Genomic DNA, 17,390 nt, shown 5'->3' on the forward strand with positions numbered 1-17,390 from the left:
TGAATTAATAAAACACCTTTCATATAGTTCGATTGTATCATGAAACAAACATGCTTACTTTTTACTACCAAGATGAACGTATTAGCATGTCCCGCTTCAATTTGAAAATCCCGCTCAATTTTTGACATTTGGCAACACTGTATTTTGGCTAAGAAAATAATCGACGAAGTCGATAGGCCCAACAAGCAATCGATGTTTAAAAACATTGGCGAACGAGTTGCCAGACCATTGAATTTCTAGCACGTGTGGAACATTCATTTAATTGTTATTTTTATGCAGTTTAACTTGCTATTTAGACCAATAAGAGAATAGGAATGCGTGACAACACACCGCCACACCGGCCAGATTTCGATGACGGCGACGACGAACTCCAGGAGATAATTGAGCTGGAGGAGCAGCCGCTGGACGAAGATGACGACGATTTGGAGGAGGTGACGCTGGAGCAACTGGAGGCCCGGCTTGCAATGGCCGGTGGCGATGATGACGAAGAGGAGGACGAGGAGGAGCTACGTGACCGTGAGAGAATAGCAGCCATCACGGACGAAGCTACGGTCACTTTCACGAAGCACACCGCTCCTGTTTTCGCCTGCAGTCTGCATCCCAACTACAATTGGGCGGTGACGGGCAGCGAGGACGATCGAGCCTTCGTTTGGGAAACCTCCACCGGCGATGTCCTCTACGAGATCACGGACCACAAGGACACCGTCACGGAAACGCACTTCAGCCACGACGGCGTCTATCTGGCCACCGGTGATCTGGCCGGCGAACTCTTTGCGTTCAAGGTCAGCGAAAAGCACGATGAGCGTCCGATCCTGACCAAAATCTGGGAGTACTCCATGAGCGACATGTCCTGGCTCTTCTGGCATCGAGCTGCCCACATCCTGCTGGCGGGCAGTGACAGCGGAGAGGTCTTCGTTTTCCGCATACCCAGCGGCGACTGCAAGATCCTGCCGGGACAATCTTCGCGTTGCGAGTCCGGAGAGCTCAGTGGGGATGGCAAGAAACTGTTCACGGCCTACGTGAACGGATCCGTGAAGCTGTGGGATCTCAAGAGCTGTCAGGTGCTCATCGACGTAAACGAATCGCATCCAATGGGATTCGGCGAGATCACGCACGCGGTGGTGGCCTGCGAAAGGGAATCGCCGTTCTACGTCTGCGCTGAGGCGTCCGGTGAGTGCTCCATACATATATAATACCAGTTTCCACATCTATTACTTGTCCTATAACAAAACTATTAGTAAAAGGAATCCTGTTCTCCATTCAATATAAACAGCAACTAATAGATTTATTTTCCTTCAGGAAAAATGCTGTTCTGCACTAACAACGGTCCGGTTAGCACAATCCAGTCGGAACACGGAATCGAGTGTCTGGCCTTTGCTCCCTCCTCGGCGGATCTAAAGCTATTTGCCTGTGGCTCGTTGGACGGCAGGATATCCATCTGGGACTATGCCAAATCAGCGTTGCGTACCATATGCGAAAATCCAGTTCCCAATGATGCTGTCATAAGGTGAGCGCCGCAACTTTGATTAAATTTTTAATTTGTTTGTTGGAAAGCTCACTAATTGCTTCAATTGTTCCAGGATCAAGTGGTTGAACGACCACACGATACTTGCGGCCACCTCGCAGGGAAATCTGAACGCATTCGACGCACGCACAGGAATTTTGAAATTCACGCTGACGGGACACTACTATCACATCTACGAGTTTGTCTACAAGCCTCAGGAAAATCTACTGCTGACGGTATCCGAGGACAACACGGCCAAGATATTCAAGGTGCCGGCGCTGGGCGATTAGTTAGGTTTTAAAGATTTGTACTGTGCTATATATATGTAAATAGTAAATACATATTAAAATGTATCTCAGTAGCCAGGTGCATTGAACCCATGTGGCGGTCCTGATCCACTTGCCCCATATATGTAAAAGAAAAAAGGGGGAAGGCATAAGGCTGACTAAAGATAGAACACACAAAGAAGGTTACAGTTTGGGGTAACAATATAGAACTGCAAAGGACTCCGGTTTTTTGCATTGAGAATACTATTATATTTAAAGTATCTGCAAATTTGTAAGGAAATTTAATTTCAGGCTGTCAATTATGAAAAGAATTATTGTTTAAACTTTTTAATGAGTCAGAACTATGGTTTTAACCGGAAGCGTATATGAGAACTAAGTGCATTCTGAATGCAACTTCAACGAATTCTCTTCAATATCTGGTTCTCTTAGGGAGAATGCGACATGCGTATTGCATTGGGAGCACATGCAAAGAGACAAACACTTGTTTATGTTTTTGTTTGTCGGTTGTCGTTCACCTCCGACATCCACACACACACACACACGCACACAAAGGCCAACAATTGTCTAAAAAATGAAAACGAATTTTCATATTTACATATTTATTTACCTTTCTGTTGTATTATATTATTAAAGCTTTTTCGGAAGAGCGACCCGCGGATGGAATTCTCGACTCAGTCTGCATCGGGTTATCAGTGCGAATGGGTAACGGTTCTCCCTCTATCGGGTAAAAAATAATGTTGGAACGGTTTAAAACGTAGTCTCCCAGGGATTTTAACTGCGTGAAAATATCCTAAGCAAATATTTAAAGCGCAGCGAGTGAATATTTGAATATTTGAATTACACCAAATTTAATAAAGCAGAGGCCCAACGTTCTGCAGCTATAAATAAAACTTACAATGTTCATTCGCAAGTTTAAGTACATTTATATTACCCTGTGGAATGGTAATCACGAAAACTCATGACTCGTGGCATTAGATGATGAAGCGTCACCGAAATATTAACGAAAATTGCATATGGAAGTGATCCATCATATTTTTCTTTTTAAAAATATACAGATTAAGTGCGGCGCGGGCGAGTTTAAAAAAAGTAAAAATAAAATGAAAGGGTTAATTCTGAGTTCTAAAATTGGAATACCCTATAATAACTTGACCAGGACTTACAAGAATACATGCAAAATTTTTTGCATATCCGATTTATTGAAGTAAAGTGTAAAAAACTCTATCAAATTTAAATTCAAAACTAAAAAATAGCTGAAATAGTAATGCTTAAAATAAAATTAAACTTAAAAAATATCATAATACAAAAATTAATGAACTAGTAAAGACATCCGTCTGAATAACATAAAAATCGGATGACTCATTAGATGTTATTTAGTAATGTCAAGTCCATATCCTTCATCTTGAGCTTATAGCTAGAATACCCTCCGAAAGTGTATAAAAGCTGATATCCCGCAGCTACGAGGCGACAATAAAAGTCACACGAAATCACAGTTAATCAACCACAAACGGGGGCCCGAACTGATCCACCGAAAGCACTGTAATTGTGGCTGTGGCGACACCACCACACCGGCAACCAGCGCCCTGTGTGTCTCTTTTACAATTAGATTACCAGAGGAGCTATACGGATCCAAAATGATCCCATCCCGCTGGCTGAGCCACTAAACTGTGCGGAGGCGCTACACTTGTTTTGTTTATTATTTGTAGTAGTTTTTATGGCGGTCGCGAGGGAGGTGTAAAGATGGGCAGCAGCTAATCCATATGGCCAGTCAGTCGGGTACTAAAGGTTCCACGATTCACACAATTGAATTATCACAGTTTGAAATGTCAAATGCACGCGCCTGGCGATGATCCATCCCGGATCCCCCCACGTAACTACACTTCATGATAATCCGCTCAAGTGTTTAACAAAAGTCGCGCTCGGTTCGCATTAATGAGCATTTTGGCGCACAAAAGACCGCCGAATCCATTGGAGTAATCGTCGTCAAATGAGCAACAAAAGAAGCCTTATATTAAATGGGGTATCCGTTGGGTAATCTAACTAACTAATCCGTAACTCTCTTCAGCTGCGGTTAGCCCATAAATCTCCGTACACAAACGGCTGTAAAATTAATTGATATTCGATTCATTGATATGCCATGGCACTTAAAAGAAAAAAAATATTAGATTAACTGGGAGCAATATTGGGGCTTCATATCAGCGACTTCCTCATTTTTGAAGTTTAAATTTTACCGGAAATCGGCTCACATACAGTAGTCATTCCCCAAGGGATACATATATTTTTTCGATTTGTTTGCGCACAAACAAATATTCTAAACTGTCTTAAAATAATCATAAATTCGCCTGATTTTCAATCGAAAGATATTAATTGTATTTTGAACTGGTTTATGGGCATCTTTCTCATATCTAAAGCGTTTATTCCGTGTTAACACAATGTGACATTTAACTTTGTTACAATTATTGTGCACACAAATAGTTTGTGGCAAGTTTTACTTGCAGCCGTTAAATCAGCTGCAATTAAAGGCATAAACAAATCATTGAGTTAATGTCTTTTGGCACATTGCATAGCCACCAGTACTTAGAAAAAGTGACAACAAAGTGGCTAAAGATTTCGACAAAATGCGCACATATTTAAGACCCAACCAAAAGGTCAATGACTAAGGCGAAAGAGAAGCAAACTTAAGAGATTGCCGGCGACTTTCTCTTAGGCGGCTGCACGTGCTTTATTTTTGGCACACCACAATCGAAAACTTCTCAAACTTCTTTGGCTAGCGAAATGTTTGAGGCGTCTTGCATCATGCGTTTGGCCGCATGTTTCGGTGGAAAGTTGGTTGGTTGGCCAGGTAACAGGTAAGATGTTTATGGCCCAAAAGAGCGCGAGAGAGCAGCAGCTGCTTTTCGCGCCGCCTTACCTAAACGGAATAACAAAACCAGGCAAATGCAAAGCCCAAGTTGAGCGAGCGACAGCCGTTGTTTGCTCATAAAGGGGGGTAAATTCGTATTCCAAACTTAGTTTGAACTCAGAGCGCGTCGCGAGCAGTGCGTTCCATCCGATATTCTGTCGGATCTTCCGGTTTTACGGTTTCCCAAATTTCATCATACCCATCTCATCTTGTTTCGAAGAGATGAACATGATAGAAGCACGTGTGTTCTAACACCTTATCGGCTTTGAATAAATAGAGCGAGCCCTTGACAAATGTGAGGAGCGTACATTGGAATGAATAAGTGAAGTGCCGAACAAAACAGAACTGAAATCGGAAAACAACAGAAACAAATGACAAAAACCATGTGGACTCAAACGAACTGAACTGTATTGGAAGCTCCACGCTGGCACATGTGTAGTGTGTGCTGATAAAAAAAAGACACCGAGAAGAGTACAAGAAACCCCCGATAAAAGCAATGGACTTGTGTACATAACGTTGGCCAGTCAGTGTAAATCGGAAAAGTTACCCTATAACAGCATACAAACGTATTCCGTATTCCAAGAACCACCCATAAAAAACGTCGCACATCTTCCGAGCAAAAAATGGCGCGAGTTCAGGCCAGCGACTCGTTGATTCCCCGCCAGGTGTTCGAGGTTCCTCCGGCGGAACCCAATAATTCCACGGCGGACAGCGGCAGTCAGGGTTCCGGGGTGAAGCTAAAGAAGCAGATCGGTCTGCTCGATGGAGTGGCAATCATTGTCGGCGTGATTGTCGGATCCGGCATCTTCGTGAGTCCCAAGGGAGTGCTCAAGTTCTCTGGCTCCATAGGACAATCCCTCATCGTCTGGGTCCTCAGCGGAGTGCTAAGCATGGTGGGCGCCCTATGCTACGCCGAATTGGGTGAGTAATGCTCCATGTAAGGGGGTAGCTTTAGGAATTTTTCGTGTTTTTTTTTGTTTTTCCGATAATGAGCCCACGCCCATTCAAACAATGTTCTGCGGAGCTGGCAGTTATTGCTTCCCGCTGATGACAGCAATCGGTGGGTCAACATATGGCATGTGTCCGTGGCTGGAGTGGGGGAGTTGTTTACATAGGTGTAAGACAAGCACCTGTAGCAAACACAGCAAAAATTCAAGAAAAAACTGGAACAAGAGCTCTGCTCGGCCAAAATGCTTAAGTCAGTACTAATGGGCTAAAGAGGTTAAGGCCAGAGATAAGCTATATATCTAGCAACAAGCACTAGTAATGCACCGAGAAAAAAGATAAGTTCAAGATTATGATTTGCGTATTTTAAAATAAGTTTAAGCAACATGTGGTACTTAAAGTGCTATAACTAAACAGCACTCATTTTTTGTACTGTAGAAAGAAACAGAAAGAACAGGAAAATGCAGCTTATTTCCAATTAAAATCGGCCCAGATCCAAGAGACAGAAGCGGAAAGACTCCATGTGACCTTTGGTTCGAACTGAGAATCTTTTGAGATTAACTACTCCATCCAATTACCATGGAGACACATTTAAGGCATGGAATTAGCTCGGTCCCATTGAAAATGCCTCATCAAGTGGCACACACAAACCAAATCAGTTCCAGTTCCCCAGCAAAATGATGAATTAGAATTGATAGTGGGCCAGACAAAACATTCAATTATCAACTAATTAGCACTCCGAGCGAGCCCTTTTAGAAAAGTACAGTATGCTTTATTAGAATAGGATGCTTTTTGAGGAATAAATATATATATTTATATTGTTGGAAATTCAGCGAGTGTTCTTTGTTTTCTGGGTTAAATTCAAATTATCAACCCTCTCTATTGAAACTTACATACATATATGACCGAAGGTATAAATTTACCTTTTCAAGATATGAAAACAAATAAAAACTTGAATGGAACTCTCTTAAAATTTTGATCCACAACAAAACTTAAGAGAAACAAAAAAAAGTCTTATTGCTACTTCTCTTCTATTACGTTATCTTTGCTTATGGCTTTGTAATCATTATTAAAACACGTTTTTTTAACAATCAGCCAGGCAGACAGTCATTACCATACATTTTCGGCAGACACAAATTAGCATAATTTTCGGAGTTTGCCTTACGAAATATCAATACAAGTTCAATATGTCTGATCTGATCAGAATGATTGAACATATGTTTGAAAATCAAATACTTATGCTACCTTTTTCTAGCATTTACTGTCAAACATGTTTATGAGCTATTTAAATACTAAATAAAGTTTCAAAAATCTTTATGTACTGAATGATAAAGCAAATAAAATAAATTATCACCAATTATAAGGATGGTCGTAATAAATGGAATAGTTAGCACATGCTTTTAAAGCTTTTCCATATGTTCTCCAACTGCTGGAACAACCCTCGTTATATAGGCAAATAAATACCCCCAAGCATTAGCAGAACCAAAGATACTAGAATAATTGCAGAATTCTTTGGCAGAACTGTGTCATGCTTATCAGATTGTCAACGTTTGCTCTCTATAAGGCTAATCACTTTTTAAACATTATTCTCTTGGGATGTACCCCATAAACTACGCCTTAATGAGCAAATGTTCTACTATAACTAATATTTTGACTTTTCCAGGCACGATGATACCGAAATCAGGCGGAGATTACGCCTATATAGGCACTGCATTTGGTCCTCTGCCTGCTTTCCTCTATCTGTGGGTGGCCCTGCTGATCCTGGTGCCCACGGGCAATGCGATTACGGCTCTCACTTTCGCCATATATCTGCTGAAACCTTTTTGGCCTTCCTGCGACGCGCCCATCGAAGCTGTTCAGCTGCTGGCGGCTGCCATGATATGTAAGATTCGCTGATAGCTAATCGGTGTTGACTAATTGCTTGATCTTTCACCCTAGGTGTGCTGACGCTTATCAATTGCTATAATGTTAAGTGGGTTACGCGTGTGACGGACATCTTTACGGGCACCAAGGTGGTTGCCCTCCTGGTGATCGTAGGCGCCGGAGTCTGGTGGTTGTTCGATGGCAACACGGAGCACTGGGATAATCCCTTCTCGGGAGGCTTGCAAGATCCTGGATATATAGCCCTGGCCTTCTATAGCGGCCTCTTCTCGTACTCCGGCTGGAACTACTTGAACTTCGTAACGGAGGAGCTCAAGGATCCGTATCGAAACCTGCCCAAGGCCATTTGCATCTCAATGCCGGTGGTCACGGTCATCTACATGATCACGAATATTGCATACTTTTCGGTTCTCTCGCCAGACGAGATCCTTTCGTCAGATGCAGTGGCAGTCACCTTCGGCGACAAGATGCTGGGGTATATGTCTTGGATTATGCCCTTCGCAGTGGCCTGCTCCACCTTTGGTTCACTGAATGGAGCGATCTTCGCCTCCTCGCGTCTTTTCTTCGTCGGTGCAAGGAATGGTCATCTGCCGGCCGCCATTTCGCTGATTAACGTTAATTGCCTGACACCTGTGCCCTCGCTGATATTCCTGGTAAGTTGGAGGCTTAAACTAAGTAAAGAATCTATAAATATTTAATTAACATTTTTTTTTAATTTCCCAGGGCGTGCTCACCTTGCTGCTGCTGTTCATCGAGGACGTCTACGTACTAATCAACTACGTCAGCTACGTGGAGGCGTTGTTCACGCTGATCTCGGTATCCGGACTGCTGTGGATGCGCTACAAGCAACCCAAGACGGAGCGACCCATCAAGGTCAACTTGGCGCTGCCCATCATCTACTTGATCGTCTGTCTGTTCCTGGTCATCTTCTCCTGCACACAGACGCCATATGTGGTAGGAATCGGAACCATCATTATACTGTCTGGAATTCCGGTCTACTATCTGACCATCCACAAGCCGGTCAAGTGGCTGGCGGACACTTCGCAGGCGATCAACCTGTGGTGCTCCAAGTTCTTCATCTGTATGCCCAACCAGGAGAAGTTCGACTAGGACTGCAGGACTCTACGACTTTGGGAAGAGAGTGCCTTTTGTGGATGTATCGATCAACGCAACTATAGAAGGGAATATCTTGTAGTTAGGATAAGTCTCAATTTACCGATAAGATAGGTTAGAAACGCGAAATTTTGAAAACCTACGCACAACATTACAAAAGTGTTATTGTAAATAACTCAAATGCATTCTGGTAGGGAAGTCCCTGCTTCAATTAATATTATTTGTTAGCTATATTTGTATTGTATATTTCAAACCCAAAAAAATGAGTTCCTCGTCGAAAGCAGAAATATGCCTGTTATACAAAATGCGAACCAATTTTTACATATTATACAAGTAATTAGGAGCTTATTCAGTAAGTAATAATTATTATTGATGCAACTTTTTGCGAAATGTAAAAATCGAATTTGTTTTGTATAAGAAAGTTAATAATAAACAATTTAAACTTAGATGGGAATTTAATCTTATTACTTTTTGCAAAGTGGGCTGAAATTGTGAGCATTATAACGCATTTAATAATAACTATATTTCGGGGTTTTGAAGTTAGGTATGAACCCTATTATTTAGTTATTATAGGCAGGATATATATTTAATAAATTATCATTATCATCACCCGCAATATTTATTAATTTTTTATAACATTTTTATTTTCTAGTTCTTTTTGCTAGTCCAGCGAGTTCTAGAACTCACTACTTAATGAAAGCGCCTTTATAACGCCTTTTAGGTATGCAATCCTTTTCGTCGTAGTAACAATCTACCGGATAGTTCTTAGACAGAGAACACATATCTGTATCTACATATATTTGCTTAATAATATCATTAAGCTAATTTCTTAAATAAAAGCGTTAATTAAATTTTTGTAATTTCAAAACCTAATACACTTTTTGATGTGAGTTTAACCGACGTACAGGTTAACCGATTTTAACCATTTTTGGCGCTCAAATTTGATGGTCCGGCGAAAGCTTTTCGGAAGCTCAAACCGAATGGCAGTTAAGTTTGTAGCGAGTGCGCAGAGCGATGAGTTGCCCGCCCAGTGGGCGAAGGAGAGAGGGAGAAAGGAGAACGCGCCGGCGCTCGCCGAACCGAAAGTCGTATAAAACGTTGCGTGGGCGAAACTGTCATTTCAAAAGACCGTTGAACGGGATCGGTAGTTGGCCGCAGTGTTACGGATCGCACGCGTCTGTGAAAACTCGAGAAAATCCCGGTGAAGCACCCAGTGAAATGACGAGTGACCAGTAGATAACCGGGTTCAATAAAACGAAAAACGATAGAGAAATACTATCTACCACCACCTGAGTGTTCAGTCCATTACGATGGCCAAAAAGCAGGTGCTAGTCTTAACCCTAATTTGCCTGGGTTCGCTATTTTTGAAAACAGTGCCGGCTTCCACGGAATACAACAAATACGTGGCGCAGATATTTCAAAAATACGGCAATGGCGGGACAATCAACTTTGAGGTAATAACCAATAAACCATCGAACTAGCCTTGTAAACACACACAAGAGCGTAATTTGAGCACAGGTAAACACAGGTAAACAAAGTCGGACACGGGACAAAGCTTTTGCGGTTAGCGTTTTGGCAAAAAATTAGTGAGTTGGTGTCTTCTCTTTGTCATTTTTGGGCCAGCAACAAAAACAATGTGTGTGGGGGGAGGGGTCTCATATGAATTAGAGTTAATCAAATATTTGGGCATTGTGAAAGTGAAACAATTGTGTTCTGGCCAACTTGAGACTTGATCGGGCAAACAAAACACTCTCAACAGCTATTATCGCGTCACTCTTAAAAGGTTGTAATCTTTATATGCGCGCAGCAATTTTATAACACAGTGGGCAGGCAGCAGGCACTTCGTATGATACAAAACGTAGACTTTTATTGCTGGCATTATCATAAATTTAATCAAAATCCAGACTAACGAGCACAGTGAGATGTACAGTACGAGACCTGAGCATCAACACGACCAACAACACCCACCCCCCGCCCACAACATCCTTCTAAATCCACGTCGGAGATTAGTAGATGATAAGCCCGATAAGACTGCTTGCTCCTCCTTCCAATGGGCACACTAGATGCCCATGCCGGCGCAGCTGACGAAACTAAAGAAAAAAAAACACCAAGCGCAACTTTCGCAACGCGATCGTTATGCTTATGGACTCCAAAGCTATAGTCCGTCCGATTCCGAACAATCGGAGCCAATTGACATTACTCATGCGTATGGACTACGCAATACGCTGTGTCCATTTGAATGGCGAGCCGCTACTAAAAATGTTTTTACTTTTTACGCACTCGGCATACTAACATTAAGGGTTGGATGTCCGATGCCCCATGCCCCATGTCCCATGCCCACCCAAGCGTCTCGTATTCTATCATCATTCTAATATTCCAAATTTGATTACATATAGCGCACTGGGCACACAAACAAATCTCAGCTGAATGAAAGTAAAATCCGCCATTTGGTGGCTTCATGAGCTACATAATAAATAGTTTTTTTTTTTTTTGTGCCAGCGCGTGTGTGTCTAATGTTTGTTCATATGCAAATTCCATGCCATCCTGATCTTGGGAATCTGGGCAATTCTTTGGAGCCACTCATCACACGCCGGACACACGCCCCGATCCCCGGCGACAGGTGGCTGTCGAGGCAATTAGATGGGGCTCCACCACAGCCCCGGGGAATCTCCACCCACTTTAGCGACAGCAAATATGCGACAGAATGGAGGAATAACAATAAACAAATGAATTCAGATGTAAATATAATTGCCTGGCACGTTGACAAGTAAATCAAGTAATTATCGGTGATAGATCGCAGCCAATGTATTTACTTTCACAAATTAGTTAAATAAATAGCAAATGCGATCGATTTGTGGGCGTGAAATCTTGTGTATAGCTACTACGAAAAATGTGCAGCAGGTTAAGGTTTGTTTTTGAAAAAGATTTCAGAATGCTCACCGAAAACAAAACAGCTGGCAGTTGTTTTGTTGCGTTTGCTCCAGCTACTTCGAGATTAATTGCTGTTTTTAAATGGGTTTTAAAACTTCAAGGTTGCAGTTACTGTTTAAATAGTTTAGGGAAATCGCAATTATCTAAAACTAATGAATCATCAAAATTTCTGAGCATTTGTACATAGATATTTTTAAGCCTATTTATCTTTGCAAAAGTTATTTTAATATCTTTTATCAAATACTTAATTATCTTTAAAAGAAAATAGTTTGACTACCATAATTGAAGCATAATGCTATTTGTCCCTATCATTAGATAGTTTACTTCTATTTTGCGCCTTACAATAACTTGTGCCTTATATAAATCACACTTGTTTTATGAGATTACTTTGGTTTTGTATCTTGGTAAACTTCCAGATAACGTCTAAGTGCTTTCTAAATATGCTGCCATGAAGGTATTATAGGATTAGATATATTTATCAGTTCTATTTGATCATCCTGCCTTAAATGTCTATTAAATGAGGAACTCAAATATTTTCCAGGGTCTTGAGCATCTGATGTTCAGCCTGAACTTGGGTCAAATCCAATTCGATCCCTCGCACACGATCGATCAGCATCGACCTCAGGGATACTCCAACGAGATGCCGCATGCCACAAATGTCACGTACTACTTTGAGCCGACACGAGTCAATGCCACCGATGAGGAAGCTTTGGAGCTGCAAATCTCTCCTCGTGGCAATCGCTCAAAGTCGGAGTCGGAGGCCGAGGTTCCGGAGTTCCTAGAAATGCATGACCCCAAGCACCGACATCCGCGGGAGAGTTCTGGTGAGTGGGGCGGCGTCGTTTAATATTTAATAAATATGTGCACCAGTCTTATCTTTATGGTCCGAGATTTCGCACTCTACTTCCAACCGTATTACTGTATGTATTTGCCGACCATCAGCTATGACTGATAATACCTAAGCTACGCCAGGATAGACAACATGGTTATAAACCTTAAGAAAGTTTGTTTTAACACTTATCCGGGTTCACCAGATTCCATAAATGCAAAGAAATTCTAAGAAATGCGCGGATTAAAGCTCACTTGACTGGCAGTTAATAACAAGCATACAAACTTAATAAAACACCAGCCACCTGTGCCACAATACAAAATTGAGGCCGGCAGAATGTCGCATTCGCATCAGAATGGAAGTATAAATAGATGAAGCCCTCGACTCGACTCGACTCTTCCATCAATTGGCCGATTTCCAAGTGCAAGGCGACCGGCGACTGCGGTCTATCATCAATTCAATTATGCCATCCCATCCTCCATGCCATCTCATTTGGTTGATAGGAAGTTCCGTCTGTGATCGTGGCCTTGTCGCATAAATTATCATTACCATGCACGTATATATAGTTAGTATCAGATATTTCTTTCTCCTTTTGTGCCGTAAATGTAGCCGTAAATCAGCAGGTAGGAAAGATCATTGTCAGCGGGCGACGAAAACAGGGCGATAGCACGATAAACGGACGCATTATGGATGCGGAAATCCAAAAGAAAACAACAATTGAACGAATTCAGATACAGATACAGATACAAAACGAGAAACAAACAGGCCTCAATCGGTCGGTACGCTTGTTATTTATTTTTGTTGGCTGAGTCTTACAGTTAATTGAAGTGCACACAATCATTACAACATTGTCCCATATAAAGTTAACACTAAACAGCCGACTGGATTAATGGCAAGTTCGCACATGCGAATTGGATAACAGTCGACTGAGGAGAGAGGGCAACGTGTCGGGATCGAAGAAATACGTTTGCTATTTCCATAGAATGAGTGTAAACATGGGAAAAAGAAAATTCCCCATACCTAGCATTATAAACAAAGTGCTTAAAAGGTTTAAATTAGAACAAACAGTTGCTGTTCATAATGTGAACCCAGCCAAGCTATATAATAATGCATAACGTCCAGATTAGATTGCAAACTGCAAAATCAGAAGTAATTCACATGCAACAAGAATTTCTAAACACATTACTAAGGTGCTTATACCTTAGACTTTCACTTAAAACAGGGAATATTTCCAATGGTTTTTAAAATTACATTACTTTTAAACTTTTTATTTTCAGAACCTGTTGCTGCTTGCTTATCACCAAAGTCATTGCTTTCCCTCATCGTGAACCACAACGATCTCCACAAAAACATTGCCTACCGCAAACTGCTCATTAAGAATGACGTTAGCTCAACTGATGGCATGCACAATTCTGAAGAGGAATACAACGAATTCATCAACTCGGTGCGGATCACTCCGCGAGCTTTTATGAAACTCTGTCCAGCTCTATTAGCCCAGATCGATAATGGAGTTTGCAAGCAACCAGCTGCACGATCAGAAAACCTAAACGATAAGAACCAGAAGATATGGTACGGTAGGTATCTATAATTATACTTTGCTATACAAGATAACTTACCTATATCGATTCAGCTTGGATTTATGCCAGCATCACTATGCTTATACTGTCCGCTTGCGGATTGCTGGGAATTCTTCTGGTTCCTTTGATGAAGTCGGCTGCCTATCAGGAAATTCTCAAGTTCCTGGTTTCCATCGCTGTGGGCACTTTAGCTGGCGATGCCCTGATGCACCTGCTCCCCCATGCTCTTTTCAAGGAGGAAAAGCACGAGGAGGAAGTCACTGGTATCAATCCCTTGGAATCTGATCACAAACATAGCAATGAGGCGGCTCTGCTATGTGGTTGTACTTTCCTGGCGGCACTATTCATGTATATGCTGGAGAACCTGATTCCGCTGCTAAAGGGAAGCAAGCCGGGTCATGGACATAGCCATGGACATGGTCACAGCCACGGCCACAGTCATGGACATATAGATAAGCCCGCTGCGAAGGATGTTGTAGATCTTCCAACTCCTCGAGAGCTCAATGTGATGCTGCAGGAAGCCAAGCTGGATGAGAAGACCCCTGATCGACCGCTCACCCCAGTAGCCTTCATGGTAATCATCGGAGATGGCTTGCACAATCTGACCGACGGTCTGGCCATAGGTGCAGCCTTCGCAAGTGATCCGGTCACTGGGTTTGCTACCGCCTTTGCCGTTCTCTGCCATGAGTTGCCCCACGAACTTGGCGACTTTGCTCTGTTGCTTCAAACAGGTGTCTCCATGCGAAGAGCCGTCTATATGAATATTGTCAGCTCAGTTCTTAGCTTTGTAGGCATGTCCGTGGGTTTGTTTATTGCGGGAATTGGAGATGGCATGACACAATGGATTTATGCAGCCACCGCTGGTTCCTTCCTGTATATTGCCTTTGCCGATCTGGTGCCCACAATGAGTGTGGCCCACAATCCGGAGATGGCAAAAGATCCAAAGGGTATAATTATACAAATTTTTGGCATCCTTCTGGGTGGACTGATAATGTTGGCTATTGCCCTTAATGAGCACGATTTAGAGGGCTTGTTCAAGAGCTTTTAAAGAATAGCTCTGAATCTCAAACATCTATGTTGATTTAGTTTTCTTATTGTAGATAGTAGTTTAAAAATATGTTTCTGTGGAATCTCTGATTCTCTTGCTTCTTTAAGCATGCCTTACTTGTTGAAGATGAAATCGTTACCAAATGTTAGTCTGTGGTCAGCTTTACATATGATTTAAACAGCACCTTCCTTAGTGTTATAGAAGCTTAAATATTATTAAAATAAAAGAACTGTGAGCAAAAAAGAGAAGACCTAGATTTGGCAACTAAAAGAATATAGAATCATTAAATCATAAAATAAGACCAAAGTGTTCTGTTATATAAATTCTGCCTTACAAATGCTAAATCTATAAATAATACGACCTATCCAGAATTTCATTCCATAAGATAATTAGCTTGTAAGTTAAAATGATAAAAGCACAATTTTCTTTGCTCATATCTTTTTAAAGACGGATTTTCTTTGTTGTAACAAATTAGGACGCTCTTTAATGATTTACTTTATAACACTTACAGTATAGTTTTAAATATTAAAGAACGTTTTAAGATAACTGCAGTTGCTGTTGTTCCTCAAATGGTTCATTGGGCAGGCGTGCGGGGCTCTAAAATGTGTTTTAAATTTGTGACACAACTCTTTATCGAAAAACGGCGAGATATACTCACAGGTTTCTTAGAACGTTCCTCCAATACACCAAATGCAACATGATTCAGTTGGAAGCCAGACGGCAGAGCAACGCCCTGAATGCGATAGAAAGCACCAGAGGGACCCTCCTCCGCAACTTTGTGGGCAGCCGAGATGACGCATTTCCCTAAAAAGCTGGTAGACGCCACCATTGGACCGCGTGAGATGTCGATGTGATCACCCAGGCGATATAAGGTGACCCTCCCATTCGTCTGTTGCGCAATACTGGGCAACTGTTCGCTCTTATACTTGGAATCCTTGAACATCTCCTGGGCTAAGTCCTGTTGCACGTCCAAACGCTCGATGCGCAGATCCTGAGCAGCCAGTTTAACCATCTCTGCCGAAAGGGCGCGCATCTCCTCCTTTGCTGGCTCCCAGTTCTGGGTTTGCAGCACAATGTCGTGTACGAAGCTACCTGATTTGACTGTGAAATGTAATAAGAGTAATGTTATAATTAATCTCGCTTATACAATATTCCAGACAGTATTAGTTTTAAGATATATATTTATGAAATTTTCATTCAACTAAAGGGGCAAAGAAGAAACCTAGTAAAAATATCGTAATCTTAAATCCTAAAAAGTAATTCGGCTTACTGTTGGGTCCAGGAAAGCTGTGGAGCTGAAGATTAGCCTCCGGCTTGAAAGCGCGGTTCAAGGCGGCTCCCAACATAAAGCTGCAAGTGCGCCAGAATGCTCTAAAAGTAAACAACATAAGCAAGTTAAATACATATGCCATTATATATGTAGTACAACACTCACTTGTTGACCACATGTGGTTCGGAAACATGGAAGTTAAGCAGCTGCAGAGTGCAGGATTCCTGCAAGGGTCTGTGCATATCCCAGGGCACACTGCCGTCGATCAAGGCCAGTGCCGATCGCTTACAGTGCCCCTCACTCAGATGCTGGGCGCAATTGAAGGGCGTTGAGATGTTGCCGTTCATCACCAGAGTAACATCCTCCGGAAGTCCCAGATACCGCACCTCGATCTTATCGATTCGACCCACTGCATCCCGTTGACGGCGCTGCTCCTGGTTGAACAGGTCATTCCGCTTGGCTATCGATGCAGAACTGCCACTGAAGTTGGCTGTAAGTTAAAAGTTGTATTATATAGTATAGTTCTGGAAGATTTACTTATTACGTTAAAGGAATTGAATTTAAATTATGACTATCTATAATAATAACTGGGATCTATAAAAATTCTAGCGATTTATCCGCCAAGACATCAACGAACTGCCATCACTGGCCGAAGAGCTCCGCTGAACGTGAATGACCACCGGCATTATGTAAACAACTTTCTTGATCATTGGTCAATAAAAGGGCTCCTAATAAGTGTTACTTACCCTTAGTTCTGTATTGTTGCAGCTGCCGCAGGGCGCACCAGCTAGTTTTATGTAATTTTGTGGCCGCAGACATGGTAAATTAACAATATACTTTCCAGGGATGCAGTTCACAAAAGTGATGGTACTATATCAAGGCGGTCAGAATGGAACCAATATATCGATATTTTAAACATGACTCTTCGCTCGCAAAATATAAGGGGCTTTCCTAAGCACTTGTTGCATGTAAACAACGGCGAATAACATTAAAACATTACAACATCACAACATTAAAAAGTTTTAAAATTATACAATACAACTTTGAGATGTTACAATGATAAGAATTTAAGATACATAAGTTACAAAAAAACGTTAAATTATTAA

The 17,390-nt window shown here is 41.8% G+C and overlaps 4 protein-coding genes across 4 annotated transcripts; 3 read left to right on the plus strand and 1 right to left on the minus strand.

Annotated features, from left to right (window-relative positions):
• Positions 1 to 213: 213 nt before the first annotated feature.
• On the plus strand, positions 214 to 1,884 carry LOC117141210 (angio-associated migratory cell protein). Its single transcript, XM_033304564.1, has 3 exons — positions 214 to 1,170; positions 1,300 to 1,507; positions 1,581 to 1,884. Exons 1-3 carry the CDS (start codon positions 315 to 317, stop codon positions 1,792 to 1,794), a joined length of 1,278 nt encoding a protein of 425 aa, XP_033160455.1. The 5' UTR covers positions 214 to 314; the 3' UTR covers positions 1,795 to 1,884.
• A 2,905-nt stretch (positions 1,885 to 4,789) lies between these two features.
• Positions 4,790 to 9,075, plus strand: LOC117140528 (Y+L amino acid transporter 2). The gene is made up of 4 exons (XM_033303512.1): positions 4,790 to 5,611; positions 7,299 to 7,517; positions 7,574 to 8,169; positions 8,240 to 9,075. Exons 1-4 carry the CDS (start codon positions 5,314 to 5,316, stop codon positions 8,624 to 8,626), a joined length of 1,500 nt encoding a protein of 499 aa, XP_033159403.1. The 5' UTR covers positions 4,790 to 5,313; the 3' UTR covers positions 8,627 to 9,075.
• Positions 9,076 to 9,742: 667 nt separating this feature from the next.
• Positions 9,743 to 15,451, plus strand: LOC117140788 (zinc transporter ZIP10). Its single transcript, XM_033303883.1, has 4 exons — positions 9,743 to 10,083; positions 12,102 to 12,384; positions 13,667 to 13,963; positions 14,020 to 15,451. The coding sequence occupies exons 1-4, from the start codon at positions 9,940 to 9,942 to the stop codon at positions 15,012 to 15,014; spliced, it is 1,719 nt and encodes a 572-aa protein (XP_033159774.1). The 5' UTR covers positions 9,743 to 9,939; the 3' UTR covers positions 15,015 to 15,451.
• Positions 15,452 to 15,460: 9 nt separating this feature from the next.
• LOC117140789 (39S ribosomal protein L39, mitochondrial) lies at positions 15,461 to 17,145 on the minus strand. Its single transcript, XM_033303884.1, has 5 exons — positions 17,031 to 17,145; positions 16,450 to 16,774; positions 16,285 to 16,385; positions 15,673 to 16,115; positions 15,461 to 15,611 (listed from the first exon to the last, which is right to left on the minus strand). The coding sequence occupies exons 1-5, from the start codon at positions 17,101 to 17,103 to the stop codon at positions 15,552 to 15,554; spliced, it is 1,002 nt and encodes a 333-aa protein (XP_033159775.1). The 5' UTR covers positions 17,104 to 17,145; the 3' UTR covers positions 15,461 to 15,551.
• Positions 17,146 to 17,390: the final 245 nt, after the last annotated feature.

Source organism: Drosophila mauritiana, chromosome 3L (assembly GCF_004382145.1).
Source record: "Drosophila mauritiana strain mau12 chromosome 3L, ASM438214v1, whole genome shotgun sequence".
In the NCBI taxonomy this organism is placed as follows: Eukaryota; Metazoa; Arthropoda; class Insecta; order Diptera; family Drosophilidae; genus Drosophila; species Drosophila mauritiana.

Coding starts and splice junctions, on each gene's coding strand:
- LOC117141210 (XM_033304564.1), top strand. CDS start 315: ATGCGTGACAACACACCGCCACACCGGCCAGATTTCGATGACGGCGAC. Junction 1,171..1,299: donor CGTCTGCGCTGAGGCGTCCG/GTGAGTGCTCCA, acceptor ATTTTCCTTCAG/GAAAAATGCTGTTCTGCACT. Junction 1,508..1,580: donor CCCAATGATGCTGTCATAAG/GTGAGCGCCGCA, acceptor CAATTGTTCCAG/GATCAAGTGGTTGAACGACC.
- LOC117140528 (XM_033303512.1), top strand. CDS start 5,314: ATGGCGCGAGTTCAGGCCAGCGACTCGTTGATTCCCCGCCAGGTGTTC. Junction 5,612..7,298: donor CCTATGCTACGCCGAATTGG/GTGAGTAATGCT, acceptor TGACTTTTCCAG/GCACGATGATACCGAAATCA. Junction 7,518..7,573: donor GCTGGCGGCTGCCATGATAT/GTAAGATTCGCT, acceptor CTTTCACCCTAG/GTGTGCTGACGCTTATCAAT.
- LOC117140788 (XM_033303883.1), top strand. CDS start 9,940: ATGGCCAAAAAGCAGGTGCTAGTCTTAACCCTAATTTGCCTGGGTTCG. Junction 10,084..12,101: donor GCGGGACAATCAACTTTGAG/GTAATAACCAAT, acceptor AATATTTTCCAG/GGTCTTGAGCATCTGATGTT. Junction 13,964..14,019: donor GAACCAGAAGATATGGTACG/GTAGGTATCTAT, acceptor ATATCGATTCAG/CTTGGATTTATGCCAGCATC.
- LOC117140789 (XM_033303884.1), bottom strand. CDS start 17,103: ATGTCTGCGGCCACAAAATTACATAAAACTAGCTGGTGCGCCCTGCGG. Junction 16,386..16,449: donor GAACCACATGTGGTCAACAA/GTGAGTGTTGTA, acceptor GTTTACTTTTAG/AGCATTCTGGCGCACTTGCA. Junction 16,116..16,284: donor CAGCTTTCCTGGACCCAACA/GTAAGCCGAATT, acceptor TACATTTCACAG/TCAAATCAGGTAGCTTCGTA.